Source organism: Dermochelys coriacea, chromosome 1 (assembly GCF_009764565.3).
Source record: "Dermochelys coriacea isolate rDerCor1 chromosome 1, rDerCor1.pri.v4, whole genome shotgun sequence".
Classification (NCBI taxonomy): Eukaryota; Metazoa; Chordata; order Testudines; family Dermochelyidae; genus Dermochelys; species Dermochelys coriacea.
The window spans coordinates 348753920-348766924 of NC_050068.2; the positions used below are offsets into that span (position 1 = coordinate 348753920).

A 13005-nucleotide genomic window follows, 5' to 3' on the forward strand; every position below is an offset into this window, starting at 1 on the left:
AGTCAGTAGCAGCCTGTAAGGTCTACCTGTTACAGTTAGGGTGAGCAGACAGCCTGATATAGGTATCTGTTCCACCCCCGCCCGGAAAAAAAATGTCATGATTTTTCATACTTGCTATCTAGTCACCCTAGTTGTAGTCCCAGATGTCTTCCCCCCAGTTAAGTTGCATCAAGTTTGGCCGCAAGAATTCTCTTTCTCTACATACGCAAGACACTCCCTCTTAGGGCATGTCTTCACTGCAGTTAACTCAAGCTATTTACACTCCAGTTACTCCTCTTGAGTTTATCTAGCTTGAGTCAGAGCAACCACACGGGTTGCTACAGCACTCAAATTGAGTGCAACACTGGTGGAGATGCAACATTTGTGTGTGACACTAAAACTTCTGGGGGCACATCCCAGGGCTGTGTGTGTTGCAATAAACAGAACTGCTCAACGAATTCTCCCTCAGCAAATCATGAGATAACTGGTCTGTCTTTTCTGAGCACATGGGGCAAAGTGTGTGAAGGAACTGGGAAGATGAGCAGCACTTGGGTAGCACTAGCCTACATCTACACTACAGAGTGGTTATGTTATCAGCCAACAAGTTGTGCTCACTAATGTTTTAGCCTATCCTCCCTCTCGGGCCAGCCAAAACAAAGTTAAAAGCATCACCAGGCCTGAGTTAAGGGCTTGTGTGTAGACAAGATTCTAGTTTGAGGCAACACTAAAGTTAACTTTGCAGCAAAGACAAGCCCTAAAAGTGCATCCAACGCAAGCTGTCACGGTCTTTAATTCTCAAGGATGAGCTATGACCTCATTATATCTGAACAAGGTAAGCATTTGAAAGGCATATTGTACACACGCAGCATGCTTATCTTCAATTAACTTTTCAAGGCTTGAGCAGGCAGAAGTGGGTGCTCTATATATCACAACTCTTCGAAAGGTAGCACAAAACAGTGCCTTGGTGCAGTTATGCAACTTGCAAATGCTTATGGATTCATTATAGGTAGATAACAAAACTTCTTCAGACATGTAAAAAGGCAATCCAGGATTATGACCATGGCAGCTTAACTAAATTCACAAAAGGCACCTAAACCGTTTATTACTGGTGAAATACACTATGTTCCAGATGAGCTATTTAAACCACTGTAATCTGTCCCACCAAGCATTGTAAATGGTTGGAATTTTCATATTTTTGAAATTGAGCAATACTTAGGCCAAAAAAACAATACTGCAACACTTTATGCAATCTTATCCCAGTGATTGCTATCTGCAGTCACAACACACAAACAGCTGTAGGTTGATTTCTACCATATGTGTTGCCTGCTTGTGAAGACGACACTGGCATAAAATGGACCCAAGGTGCCATCATTCTTGTTCCAACTAACATAAAATGAAAGTGCTGCACTATGATGTTCAGTTAGACCAGGTCTAGCTGACTCCTCTACTATTAGGAGATGGTGAACTGTTTGATAACTTGCCCCAAAAGTGAAAGTTTGGTATAGCCAAAGACTGAACTATCGGGAAATGGAGAGTTTCTTAAGAGCAACTCCATGATTAAATAGAAGCATGGAAAAGCAGCCACCCAAAAGCTGTAAGAGAAGCAATCCAGATTCAGGCTCACAGTATTGTATAAACTAGTGAAATTTGTAATCAGTTTTAGTTGCTTTAAACAAAGCTACAAATGTTTCCTCACTTTGATGGCATACAAGAGTCTCATGCATTTGAGCTGAAATGGATCAACAGCCAGGATTTATTCTAGTCGAAGCATTTAGAGCAGTCAGTGAAATAAAAAGTAAGTTTCACACTTTGCCAGCCTAGAATGAGAAGACTGCCAAAACTGAGAGCAAGAGAATTCAAAAAGAGACTGCTGGACTACAATTAAAGACAGCACGCACTGATAAAGTGCATTAAACCCTCACTTTCAGTCCTAGTAAGTGTCACATGATGCAAATGTTTTCAGTATTCACATTCCACTTCATTCCCATTTGCCTAAAGTTGTATCCAGCAAACAACTGGATACAGTTAAGGAATATTGACATTTAACTGGAGAGTTAAGCTCCATCTGAAACATCTGAAGACTTTCTTGTGAGGGACCAGTGTCCAAATATATTTTAAGACAATTCGAATATGGATCCCAAACTTTGATGTCAGTCTACTGTTTCCTATGGATAAATGGTTTCCAAGGACAACCATGATTCCTTCATACTTTACAAGTAAGTATCAGATTCATCTGGGCTGGAATGAGCCTCCAAGAGAGCATTTAGATCAACCCCCTCCAGCATAGCAGGATTTAATTATTCCTAGAGCATGACAGACAGTTGTCTGGGTCTTGCCTCATATAGCTCCAAGGATGGCAATTCCAACATCTCCCTTCACAACTTGCATCACTGCTCGACCTACTCTTCCAGGTGTAGTATCCTCTCGAAGATTAACTGTAAAGTAAAAATTGTTTATGCTCTTTATTGCTTCTTTACATTGCATAAACATGCCCTCAATACTCTTTTCCCCACCCACATTTTCAAAATTTGGAATGTCAAGTTCCAACTTCCTTCTTTGTTGCTGGAGGACATCAGCAAGGTCTGTGGAGCATGACCCCTACAGAAGACAAAACCAAAGTTTTAGCCCTCCCAACCACCAATTAAAGGACAAATTGATACTGACTTTTAGGTCCCACCTTCACCTTTTAAGGCAGTTTCAGCTTTTCAACAGTGGCCAGACAAACCAAGTTTGAAGCTGTTTTAGTTAAAACCCATTCAAGAGAATTCAAACATGTTCAAAAGTCCCATGCAGACAAGGCCTAAGACTCAACTTCCTCTCCTTCTTGCTTCAATACGTCATCCCTTTGAAAAATTGTAACTGTCTCTTCTGTTTATGTTGTTTCTAAGATGTCTATCCCCACTGAATCTGATCAGGCTACAGAAGCAGCACTTCAAGACTTGGTGAACATGCTTATTTCTCCATTCTGTTCCTCAGACTTATCTTCCAAACCTTCCATCACAACTTGGCAATTTTTAAGTTGTGCAGTTGATCATGAAGTACCTTCCAGGATTAGTGAGATAGTTACATGACTATAGTGGACACAATATCCCAGCATTAAAAGTAAAGGAAACCTCTGAAAACAATGTTAACTGACTGATCAGCTTGGCCATAAGGCTCACACACAAGAATCTCATAGGATATTTAGATTAGAATTATCATTATGTATTAATTGTGTTTTTTCAGAATACCAGTGCATGAAAGAGAAACTTTTCACCCAAAGCTTGTTTGTTTTACTTAAAAAAAAAAAATGCAACATTGCACAGAATACTGTAAATTGCTTTCCACAAATTTTATATAATCCACTGGCAAAATCCCAAATATGGGAAACAAAAAAGGAACAAGAAACTTCAGATCATACAGGATACTGCTTGTATCCTGTCATAAAGCAGGTCAGGCAGTATTTGTAATGCTTAATTACAAAAAGAATCACAGGTTTCAGAGTAGCAGCCGTGTTAGTCTGTATTCGCAAAAAGAAAAGGAGTACTTGTGGCACCTTAGAGACTAACAAATTTATTAGAGCATAAGCTTTCGTGAGCTACAGCTCACTTCATCGGATGCATTTGGTGGAAAAAACAGAGGAGAGATTTATATACACACACACAGAGAACATGAAACAATGGGTTTATCATACACACTGTAAGGAGAGTGATCACTTAAGATAAGCCATCACCCACAGCAGGGGGGGGGGAAAAGGAGGAAAACCTTTCATGGTGACAAGCAGGTAGGCTAATTCCAGCAGTTAACAAGAATATCAGAGGAACAGTGGGGGTGGGGTGGGAGGGAGAAATACCATGGGGAAATAGGTTTCAGAGTAGCAGCCGTGTTAGTCTGTATTCGCAAAAAGAAAAGGAGTACTTGTGGCACCTTAGAGACTAACAAATTTGTTAGTCTCTAAGGTGCCACAAGTACTCCTTTTCTTCATGGGGAAATAGTTTTACTTTGTGTAATGACTCATCCATTCCCAGTCTCTATTCAAGCCTAAGTTAATTGTATCCAGTTTGCAAATTAATTCCAATTCAGCAGTCTCTCGTTGGAGTCTGTTTTTGAAGCTTTTTTGTTGAAGTATAGCCACTCTTAGGTCTGTGATCGAGTGACCAGAGAGATTGAAGTGTTCTCCAACTGGTTTTTGAATGTTATAATTCTTGACGTCTGATTTGTGTCCATTCATTCTTTTACGTAGAGACTGTCCAGTTTGGCCAATGTACATGGCAGAGGGGCATTGCTGGCACATGATGGCATATATCACATTGGTAGATGCGCAGGTGAACGAGCCTCTGATAGTGTGGCTGATGTGATTAGGCCCTATGATGGTATCCCCTGAATAGATATGTGGACAGAGTTGGCAACGGGCTTTGTTGCAAGGATAGGTTCCTGGGTTAGTGGTTCTGTTGTGTGGTGTGTGGTTGCTGGTGAGTATTTGCTTCAGATTGGGGGGCTGTCTGTAAGCAAGGACTGGTCTGTCTCCCAAGATCTGAGAGAGCGATGGCTCGTCCTTCAGGATAGGTTGTAGATCCTTGATGATGCGTTGGAGGGGTTTTAGTTGGGGGCTGAAGGTGATGGCTAGTGGCGTTCTGTTGTTTTCTTTGTTGGGCCTGTCCTGTAGTAGGTGACTTCTGGGTACTCTTCTGGCTCTGTCAATCTGTTTCTTCACTTCAGCAGGTGGGTACTGTAGTTGTAGGAATGCATGATAGAGATCTTGTAGGTGTTTGTCTCTGTCTGAGGGGTTGGAGCAAATGCGGTTATATCGTAGCGCTTGGCTGTAGACAATGGATCGAGTGGTATGATCTGGATGAAAGCTAGAGGCATGTAGGTAGGAATAGCGGTCAGTAGGTTTCCGATATAGGGTGGTGTTTATGTGACCATCGCTTATTAGCACCGTAGTGTCCAGGAAGTGGATCTCTTGTGTGGACTGGTCCAGGCTGAGGTTGATGGTGGGATGGAAATTGTTGAAATCATGATGGAATTCCTCAAGAGCTTCTTTTCCATGGGTCCAGATGATGAAGATGTCATCAATGTAGCGCAAGTAGAGTAGGGGCATTAGGGAACGAGAGCTGAGGAAGCGTTGTTCTAAGTCAGCCATAAAAATGTTGGCATACTGTGGGGCCATGCGGGTACCCATCGCAGTGCCGCTGATTTGAAGGTATACATTGTCACCAAATGTGAAATAGTTATGGGTCAGGACAAAGTCACAAAGTTCTGCCACCAGGTTAGCCGTGACAGTATCGGGGATACTGTTCCTGACGGCTCGTAGTCCATCTTTGTGTGGAATGTTGGTGTAGAGGCTTCTACATCCATAGTGGCTAGGATGGTGTTTTTAGGAAGATCACCAATGGACTGTAGTTTCCTCAGGAAATCGGTGGTGTCTCGAAGATAGCTGGGAGTGCTGGTAACGAAGGGCCTGAGGAGGGAGTCTACATAGCCAGACAATCCTGCTGTCAGGGTGCCAATGCCTGAGATGATGGGGCGTCCAGGATTTCCAGGTTATGGATCTTGGGTAGCAGATAGAATACCCCAGGTCCTGGCTCCAGGGGTGTGTCTGTGCGGATTTGTTCTTGTGCTTTTTCAGGGAGTTTCTTGAGCAAATGCTGTAGTTTCTTTTGGTAACTCTCAGTGGGATCAGAGGGTAATGGCTTGTAGAAAGTGGTGTTGGAGAGCTGCCTAGTAGCCTCTTGTTCATACTCGACCTATTCATGATGACGACAGCACCTCCTTTGTCAGCCTTTTTGATTATGATGTCAGAGTTGTTTCTGAGGCTGTGGATGGCACTGTGTTCTGCATGGCTGAGGTTATGGGGTAAGCGATGCTGCTTTTCCACAATTTCAGCTCGTGCACGTCGGCGGAAGCAGTCTATGTAGAAATCCAGGCTGCTGTTTCGACCTTCAGGAGGAGTCCCCCAGAATCCTTCTTTTTGTAGTGTTGGCAGGAAGGTCTCTGTGGGTTAATATGTTGGTCAGAGGTGTGTTGGAAATATTCCTTGAGTCTGAGACGTCGAAAATAGGATTCTAGGTCACCACAGAACTGTATCATGTTCGTGGGGGTGGAGGGGGTAAAAGGAGAGGCCCCGAGATAGCCCAGCGGAAGAATCTGTCCTATCTCGGGGCCTCTCCTTTTACCCCCTCCACCCCCACGAACATGATACAGTTCTGTGGTGACCTAGAATCCTATTTTCGACGTCTCAGACTCAAGGAATATTTCCAACACACCTCTGACCAACATATTAACCCACAGAGACCTTCCTGCCAACACTACAAAAAGAAGGATTCTGGGGGGACTCCTCCTGAAGGTCGAAACAGCAGCCTGGATTTCTACATAGACTGCTTCCGCCGACGTGCACGAGCTGAAATTGTGGAAAAGCAGCATCGCTTACCCCATAACCTCAGCCATGCAGAACACAGTGCCATCCACAGCCTCAGAAACAACTCTGACATCATAATCAAAAAGGCTGACAAAGGAGGTGCTGTCATCATCATGAATAGGTCGGAGTATGAACAAGAGGCTACTAGGCAGCTCTCCAACACCACTTTCTACAAGCCATTACCCTCTGATCCCACTGAGAGTTACCAAAAGAAACTACAGCATTTGCTCAAGAAACTCCCTGAAAAAGCACAAGAACAAATCCGCACAGACACACCCCTGGAGCCAGGACCTGGGGTATTCTATCTGCTACCCAAGATCCATAAACCTGGAAATCCTGGACGCCCCATCATCTCAGGCATTGGCACCCTGACAGCAGGATTGTCTGGCTATGTAGACTCCCTCCTCAGGCCCTTCGTTACCAGCACTCCCAGCTATCTTCGAGACACCACCGATTTCCTGAGGAAACTACAGTCCATTGGTGATCTTCCTAAAAACACCATCCTAGCCACTATGGATGTAGAAGCCTCTACACCAACATTCCACACAAAGATGGACTACGAGCCGTCAGGAACAGTATCCCCGATACTGTCACGGCTAACCTGGTGGCAGAACTTTGTGACTTTGTCCTGACCCATAACTATTTCACATTTGGTGACAATGTATACCTTCAAATCAGCGGCACTGCGATGGGTACCCGCATGGCCCCACAGTATGCCAACATTTTTATGGCTGACTTAGAACAACGCTTCCTCAGCTCTCGTTCCCTAATGCCCCTACTCTACTTGCGCTACATTGATGACATCTTCATCATCTGGACCCATGGAAAAGAAGCTCTTGAGGAATTCCATCATGATTTCAACAATTTCCATCCCACCATCAACCTCAGCCTGGACCAGTCCACACAAGAGATCCACTTCCTGGACACTACGGTGCTAATAAGCGATGGTCACATAAACACCACCCTATATCGGAAACCTACTGACCGCTATTCCTACCTACATGCCTCTAGCTTTCATCCAGATCATACCACTCGATCCATTGTCTACAGCCAAGCGCTACGATATAACCGCATTTGCTCCAACCCCTCAGACAGAGACAAACACCTACAAGATCTCTATCATGCATTCCTACAACTACAATACCCACCTGCTGAAGTGAAGAAACAGATTGACAGAGCCAGAAGAGTACCCAGAAGTCACCTACTACAGGACAGGCCCAACAAAGAAAACAACAGAACGCCACTAGCCATCACCTTCAGCCCCCAACTAAAACCCCTCCAACGCATCATCAAGGGTCTACAACCTATCCTGAAGGACGAGCCATCGCTCTCTCAGATCTTGGGAGACAGACCAGTCCTTGCTTACAGACAGCCCCCCAATCTGAAGCAAATACTCACCAGCAACCACACACCACACAACAGAACCACTAACCCAGGAACCTATCCTTGCAACAAAGCCCGTTGCCAACTCTGTCCACATATCTATTCAGGGGATACCATCATAGGGCCTAATCACATCAGCCACACTATCAGAGGCTCGTTCACCTGCGCATCTACCAATGTGATATATGCCATCATGTGCCAGCAATGCCCCTCTGCCATGTACATTGGCCAAACTGGACAGTCTCTACGTAAAAGAATGAATGGACACAAATCAGACGTCAAGAATTATAACATTCAAAAACCAGTTGGAGAACACTTCAATCTCTCTGGTCACTCGATCACAGACCTAAGAGTGGCTATACTTCAACAAAAAAGCTTCAAAACAGACTCCAACGAGAGACTGCTGAATTGGAATTAATTTGCAAACTGGATACAATTAACTTAGGCTTGAATAGAGACTGGGAATGGATGAGTCATTACACAAAGTAAAACTATTTCCCCATGGTATTTCTCCCTCCCACCCCACCCCCCACTGTTCCTCTGATATTCTTGTTAACTGCTGGAATTAGCCTACCTGCTTGTCACCATGAAAGGTTTTCCTCCTTCCCCCCCTGCTGTTGGTGATGGCTTATCTTAAGTGATCACTCTCCTTACAGTGTGTATGATAAACCCATTGTTTCATGTTCTCTGTGTGTGTGTATATAAATCTCTCCTCTGTTTTTTCCACCAAATGCATCCGATGAAGTGAGCTGTAGCTCACGAAAGCTTATGCTCTAATAAATTTGTTAGTCTCTAAGGTGCCACAAGTACTCCTTTTCTTTTTGCGAATACAGACTAACACGGCTGCTACTCTGAAATCTGAAAGGCTTGACATTCTCTTTCTTTTTTTAAAGACATTAGATATTCGGATCGTGTCTGCCACAGAAGATTATGTGGACTACTGAATTAGTGAAGTGTCATCACAAGAAAGTGAAAGCCAAGCAAGTCTGAGGAAGGGAAGACATTTTCATCAGACCATTTAAAACTCTTTGTTAATATCTCAAGCTCCCATGCCTAGCGAAAACCTGAATCTTTAACACAGACAATTTTTCTCCACATGCCAAACATTAAATTAAGATGCAAGAACTCATATTCCCCACCCGCAGCCAAGAAATCCTCCAAGAAAAAACACACACACACACACACACACACACACACACACACTTACATACACACACCCCAAACCCTCACCCCCACCTTCTAAGACCTCAGGCCTTCTTTATATGTAAGAAAAGTAAAAAGGATTAATTTTTCAAGTCAGCTTTAACAGTTAAGCTATGACTACAGCTTTTTGCAGTTGCTGTATGGACAAATATCTGCTCTCTTAATACAGGTCTATCTGCATGACTGGCATCAGATTCTATAGACAGTATGACTCTTTTTATAATCCTTTTACAATGTATTTTAAAGAGTTTTTACTTTATTACTTCAAAGAGTTTTTTGCTTGTTGAGAAAGTTACTTTTGTAAGTACAATTTTAATCTTCCTCCCGAGTCTTTTCCTGAAAGGATCTCAAGAGAGAAAAGTATTCCCATTTTATAGATGCAGACACTGGCATAAAGGTTAAGACTTTCCATAGGTCACAATGAGTCAGCAGCTGAGCCAAGAACAGAAAATATCCGAGAGCACTTTCACTTTTGTAATGTTAGTTCTACTTTTTGCAATTTAGCTCCTTCCCCCAGCAAAACAAACAACAACACATAACTGTATGAAATAATACAGAATACAGAGTTTACTGAAGGTGAAGAAAGATTTGCAAAGCCTTAGCAAATGTGCCACCTTCCACAGTGTGCCAAGAGCCTTTGGCATAAATTCATGTCAATGACCTCTGCACAAAAAAGGATCACACCATACTTTATGGAAATCTAGAGCAGTTAAATCAGGGCAGATAACATCATGGTAGAGAGAAGATGCAAATTGGGTGGATGTACAAACATCTCAAAGCAAATAGTTACATACCAGCCAACATTTGAGATCTATGAATGCAAACATTTGGTAGATATCAGACTGAGTAGGTTATCACAACTTTTCCCCAAACCATATCCACAATCACTGGATGTTTCTGCAAGAGTGATCAGCCAAGAAAAGTTTGACATGTCTTACCAATCACATTCACAGCAAATACTACATTGAGATGAATGGGGATAGTTCACGCTTCTCCATAATGATTGCTTGTCTTTCTACAGATTCAGGAAGACAGCCCTCTAACAGTTCACATTCAGTTTTTTCCCCCATAACTATAAAAGCTTAAATTTAGCAGAAATTAACAGAACCATCGGACGAGTGTAAGTAGAGTGCATTGCCAAGACAGCTCAACCTGATCTCTGACATTTGCAAAGAAGAGATAGTACTGTAGAAAATAATAAAAGTCTTGTTTTTAAAAGACAGGAAATGCCTTTAAAAACAGATAAATTCTTTTGAAGCCACCTATGCCCAGATCCACAAAGGTATTTAGGCTCCTAACATCCACTGAAATCAATGGAAGTTAGTAGCTTCATATTATTAGGCAAAATTGGTTTCAACTGAAAGAAACAGGTATATTATCTCTTCTTTTCCCTAAAGGGAACCAAATATGTGATTGTCTAATCAGACAAAATTTAGTACAGCTGATATTTTATTAAACTTTAAAATGTATGAAAAGTAAGTGCTAGCCTTTTAGACAGTAGTATGTGTGAAGGTAATTAGCAGCAGCTTTACTCATCCTTTGATAGATGCAACATCCTTTACACCTAAATTTGCAGCTCACACTGGTACTGTCAGTGTTACTACTGTATGTTGCTGGCATCGGAAAAAGATCATTTGAATTGGTGTCAGTTACGATAATGACAAATACAATGAAAGAATAAAGAAAAGGCGCCGGGGGGGGGGGGGACGGAGCTGACCCGCGGGCGCCGGGGGGGGGGGGGACGGAGCTGACCCGCGGGGCCGGGGGGGGGGGGACGGAGCTGACCCGCGGGCGCCGGGGGGGGGGGGGGACGGAGCTGACCCGCGGGCGCCGGGGGGGGGGGGGGACGGAGCTGACCCGCGGGCGCCGGGGGGGGGGGGGGGCCGGAGCTGACCCGCGGGCGCCGGGGGGGGGGGGGGACGGAGCTGACCCGCGGGCGCCGGGGGGGGGGGGGGACGGAGCTGACCCGCGGGCGCCGGGGGGGGGGGGGGACGGAGCTGACCCGCGGGCGCCGGGGGGGGGGGGACGGAGCTGACCCGCGGGCGCCGGGGGGGGCGGGGGGACGGAGCTGACCCGCGGGCGCCGGGGGGGGGGGGGGGACGGAGCTGACCCGCGGGCGCGGGGGGGGGGGGGGGACGGAGCTGACCGCGGGCGCCGGGGGGGGGGGGGGGGACGGAGCTGACCCGCGGGCGCCGGGGGGGGGGGGGGGACGGAGCGGCCCCGCGGGCGCGGGGGGGGGGGGGGGGGACGGAGCTGACCCGCGGGCGCCGGGGGGGGGGGGGGGACGGAGCTGACCGCGGGCGCCGGGGGGGAGGGGGGACGGAGCTGACCGAGGGCGCCGGGGGGGGGGGGGGACGGAGCTGACCCGCGGGCGCCGGGGGGGGGGGGGACGGAGCTGACCGCGGGCGCGGGGGGGGGGGGACGGAGCTGACCCGCGGGCGGGGGGGGGGGGACGGAGCTGACCCGCGGGCGCCGGGGGGGGAGGGGGAGGGGGAGGGACGGAGCTGACCCGCGGGCGCCGGGGGGGGGAGGGGGAGGGGGAGGGACGGAGCTGACCCGCGGGCGCCGGGGGGGGGAGGGGGAGGGGGAGGGGGAGGGACGGAGCTGCCCCAGGCGCTGTGGGGGAGGCCGGAGCCGACTCACCTGCCAGGTGGGGCCTGCCCGGCAGCTGGACGAAGCGGTTGAGGAGCCCCCCGGCCGGCGCCGCCCCGGGCCCGTCCCCGCTGCCCCCTCCGCCCGAGCCGCGGCCTCCAGCGCCCCCCCGCCGCCGATTCCCGTCCCAGCCGCCCTCCGCCGCCGACATGGCCCGACAGACTCCGCTCCCCGCGCCGCTCGGACTCCGCCCCCAGCCCGCTCCCTCCTCCGCCGGGGGAGGATGGAAGGGCTTCGCTCGCTTGCGCCCACGGAGAGGCCAATCAGCAGCGGCCTTCAATAGCCGGAACCAATAGGAGACGGGCGTCTTGGCAGGTGGCCGAGAAAGCGAGGACCGTCTCCAAAGAGCGGGGCACAGAGAGCCCTGAGCAATTGATAACCGAGGTCCTCGAACCGCCCCGCTCGACTCTTTCTTGTCCTCCGGGCTCCAGTCCGGAATCAGGCAGGAGCAATCGGCAGCCGACTCCTGAATGATCACCAACTGTAGAACCTTGTCTTCAGCTGTAGGGCTGGTATCTATCTTGGAGAGCCAGGGTGCTAAGGCAGGGGGGCATGCCCCACACCAAGCACTGTTAGCAGCATTCACTGGGTTCCCTCCTGCCTTGTGCCGGTTGTTGAACAGAGGGAAGCCACCGTACCACTGGTGGTTATTATTCGTACATAATGTCACACTCTGTGTAGGCCTAATATAGGTCTGATCATAGCAGCAGCCTGATCAATCTTTGTGTTCTGAGTTTGTACAGTGCCTAGCACAATGGGGCCCTCATCCATGACTGGGGCTCCTAGGGGCTACGACAATGCAAATAATAAAAAATAAAATAATTATTAATTGTAGTTGCCATATTAGAGCTGATCGAACGATGGAAAAAATTATTCACTAATAATTATTCCCTGGGAGAGGGAAGAGAAAAATATTGCAAATACCTGCAATACATTAGTCACACAGCTGTATCTGGTCTCCTGTATCTCATAGCAGCCAGCATCAGATGCTCTAGAGGAAAGTGTAAAACCCCTATAATTGACCTTTAAGCAATCAAATGCCCATATGGGAAGCTTCTTCCTGATCTTTTCATTAGTAGTTGACTTATGCCATGAAGATTCAGTGTTTACATCCTTTATATACTGTTATCCTTTCTTACACAACTGTGATGTTATTCATATAAATGTCTAATGCTTTTCTGAATCCAACTAGTTTCCTGGCCTCAATGATATCCTAGGGTAGCGAGTTACCGCAGATACAAGATTCTGTTCCTACTGCTGGTCTTTTCCTAGAAACCGAATCCCTGGGGCAGTAATGGCTGTGATGCTAGCAGTGAACAGCCCTTGCCAAGCACTGAATGCTCTCAACTTCCTGGGATTTGAAAGCATCAGCATCTGGCAGCATCTCTCCT

The 13005-nt window shown here is 47.0% G+C and overlaps 1 protein-coding gene across 3 annotated transcripts in view; it reads right to left on the minus strand.

Annotated features, from left to right (window-relative positions):
- KLHDC10 (kelch domain containing 10) overlaps positions 1 to 11784 on the minus strand; it is a 38166-nt gene extending 26382 nt beyond the window's left edge. For 2 of the 3 annotated variants that reach the window (XM_038402023.1, XM_038402014.1), the window contains exon 1: positions 11606 to 11780. In XM_038402023.1, coding sequence (XP_038257951.1) covers positions 11606 to 11765 — 160 coding nt within the window. In that variant the 5' untranslated portion in view covers positions 11766 to 11780. Of the gene's footprint in view, positions 1 to 11605 lie in introns of all 3 variants that reach the window. The other variant, XM_043499436.1, reaches the window with a different exon arrangement.
- Positions 11785 to 13005: the final 1221 nt, after the last annotated feature.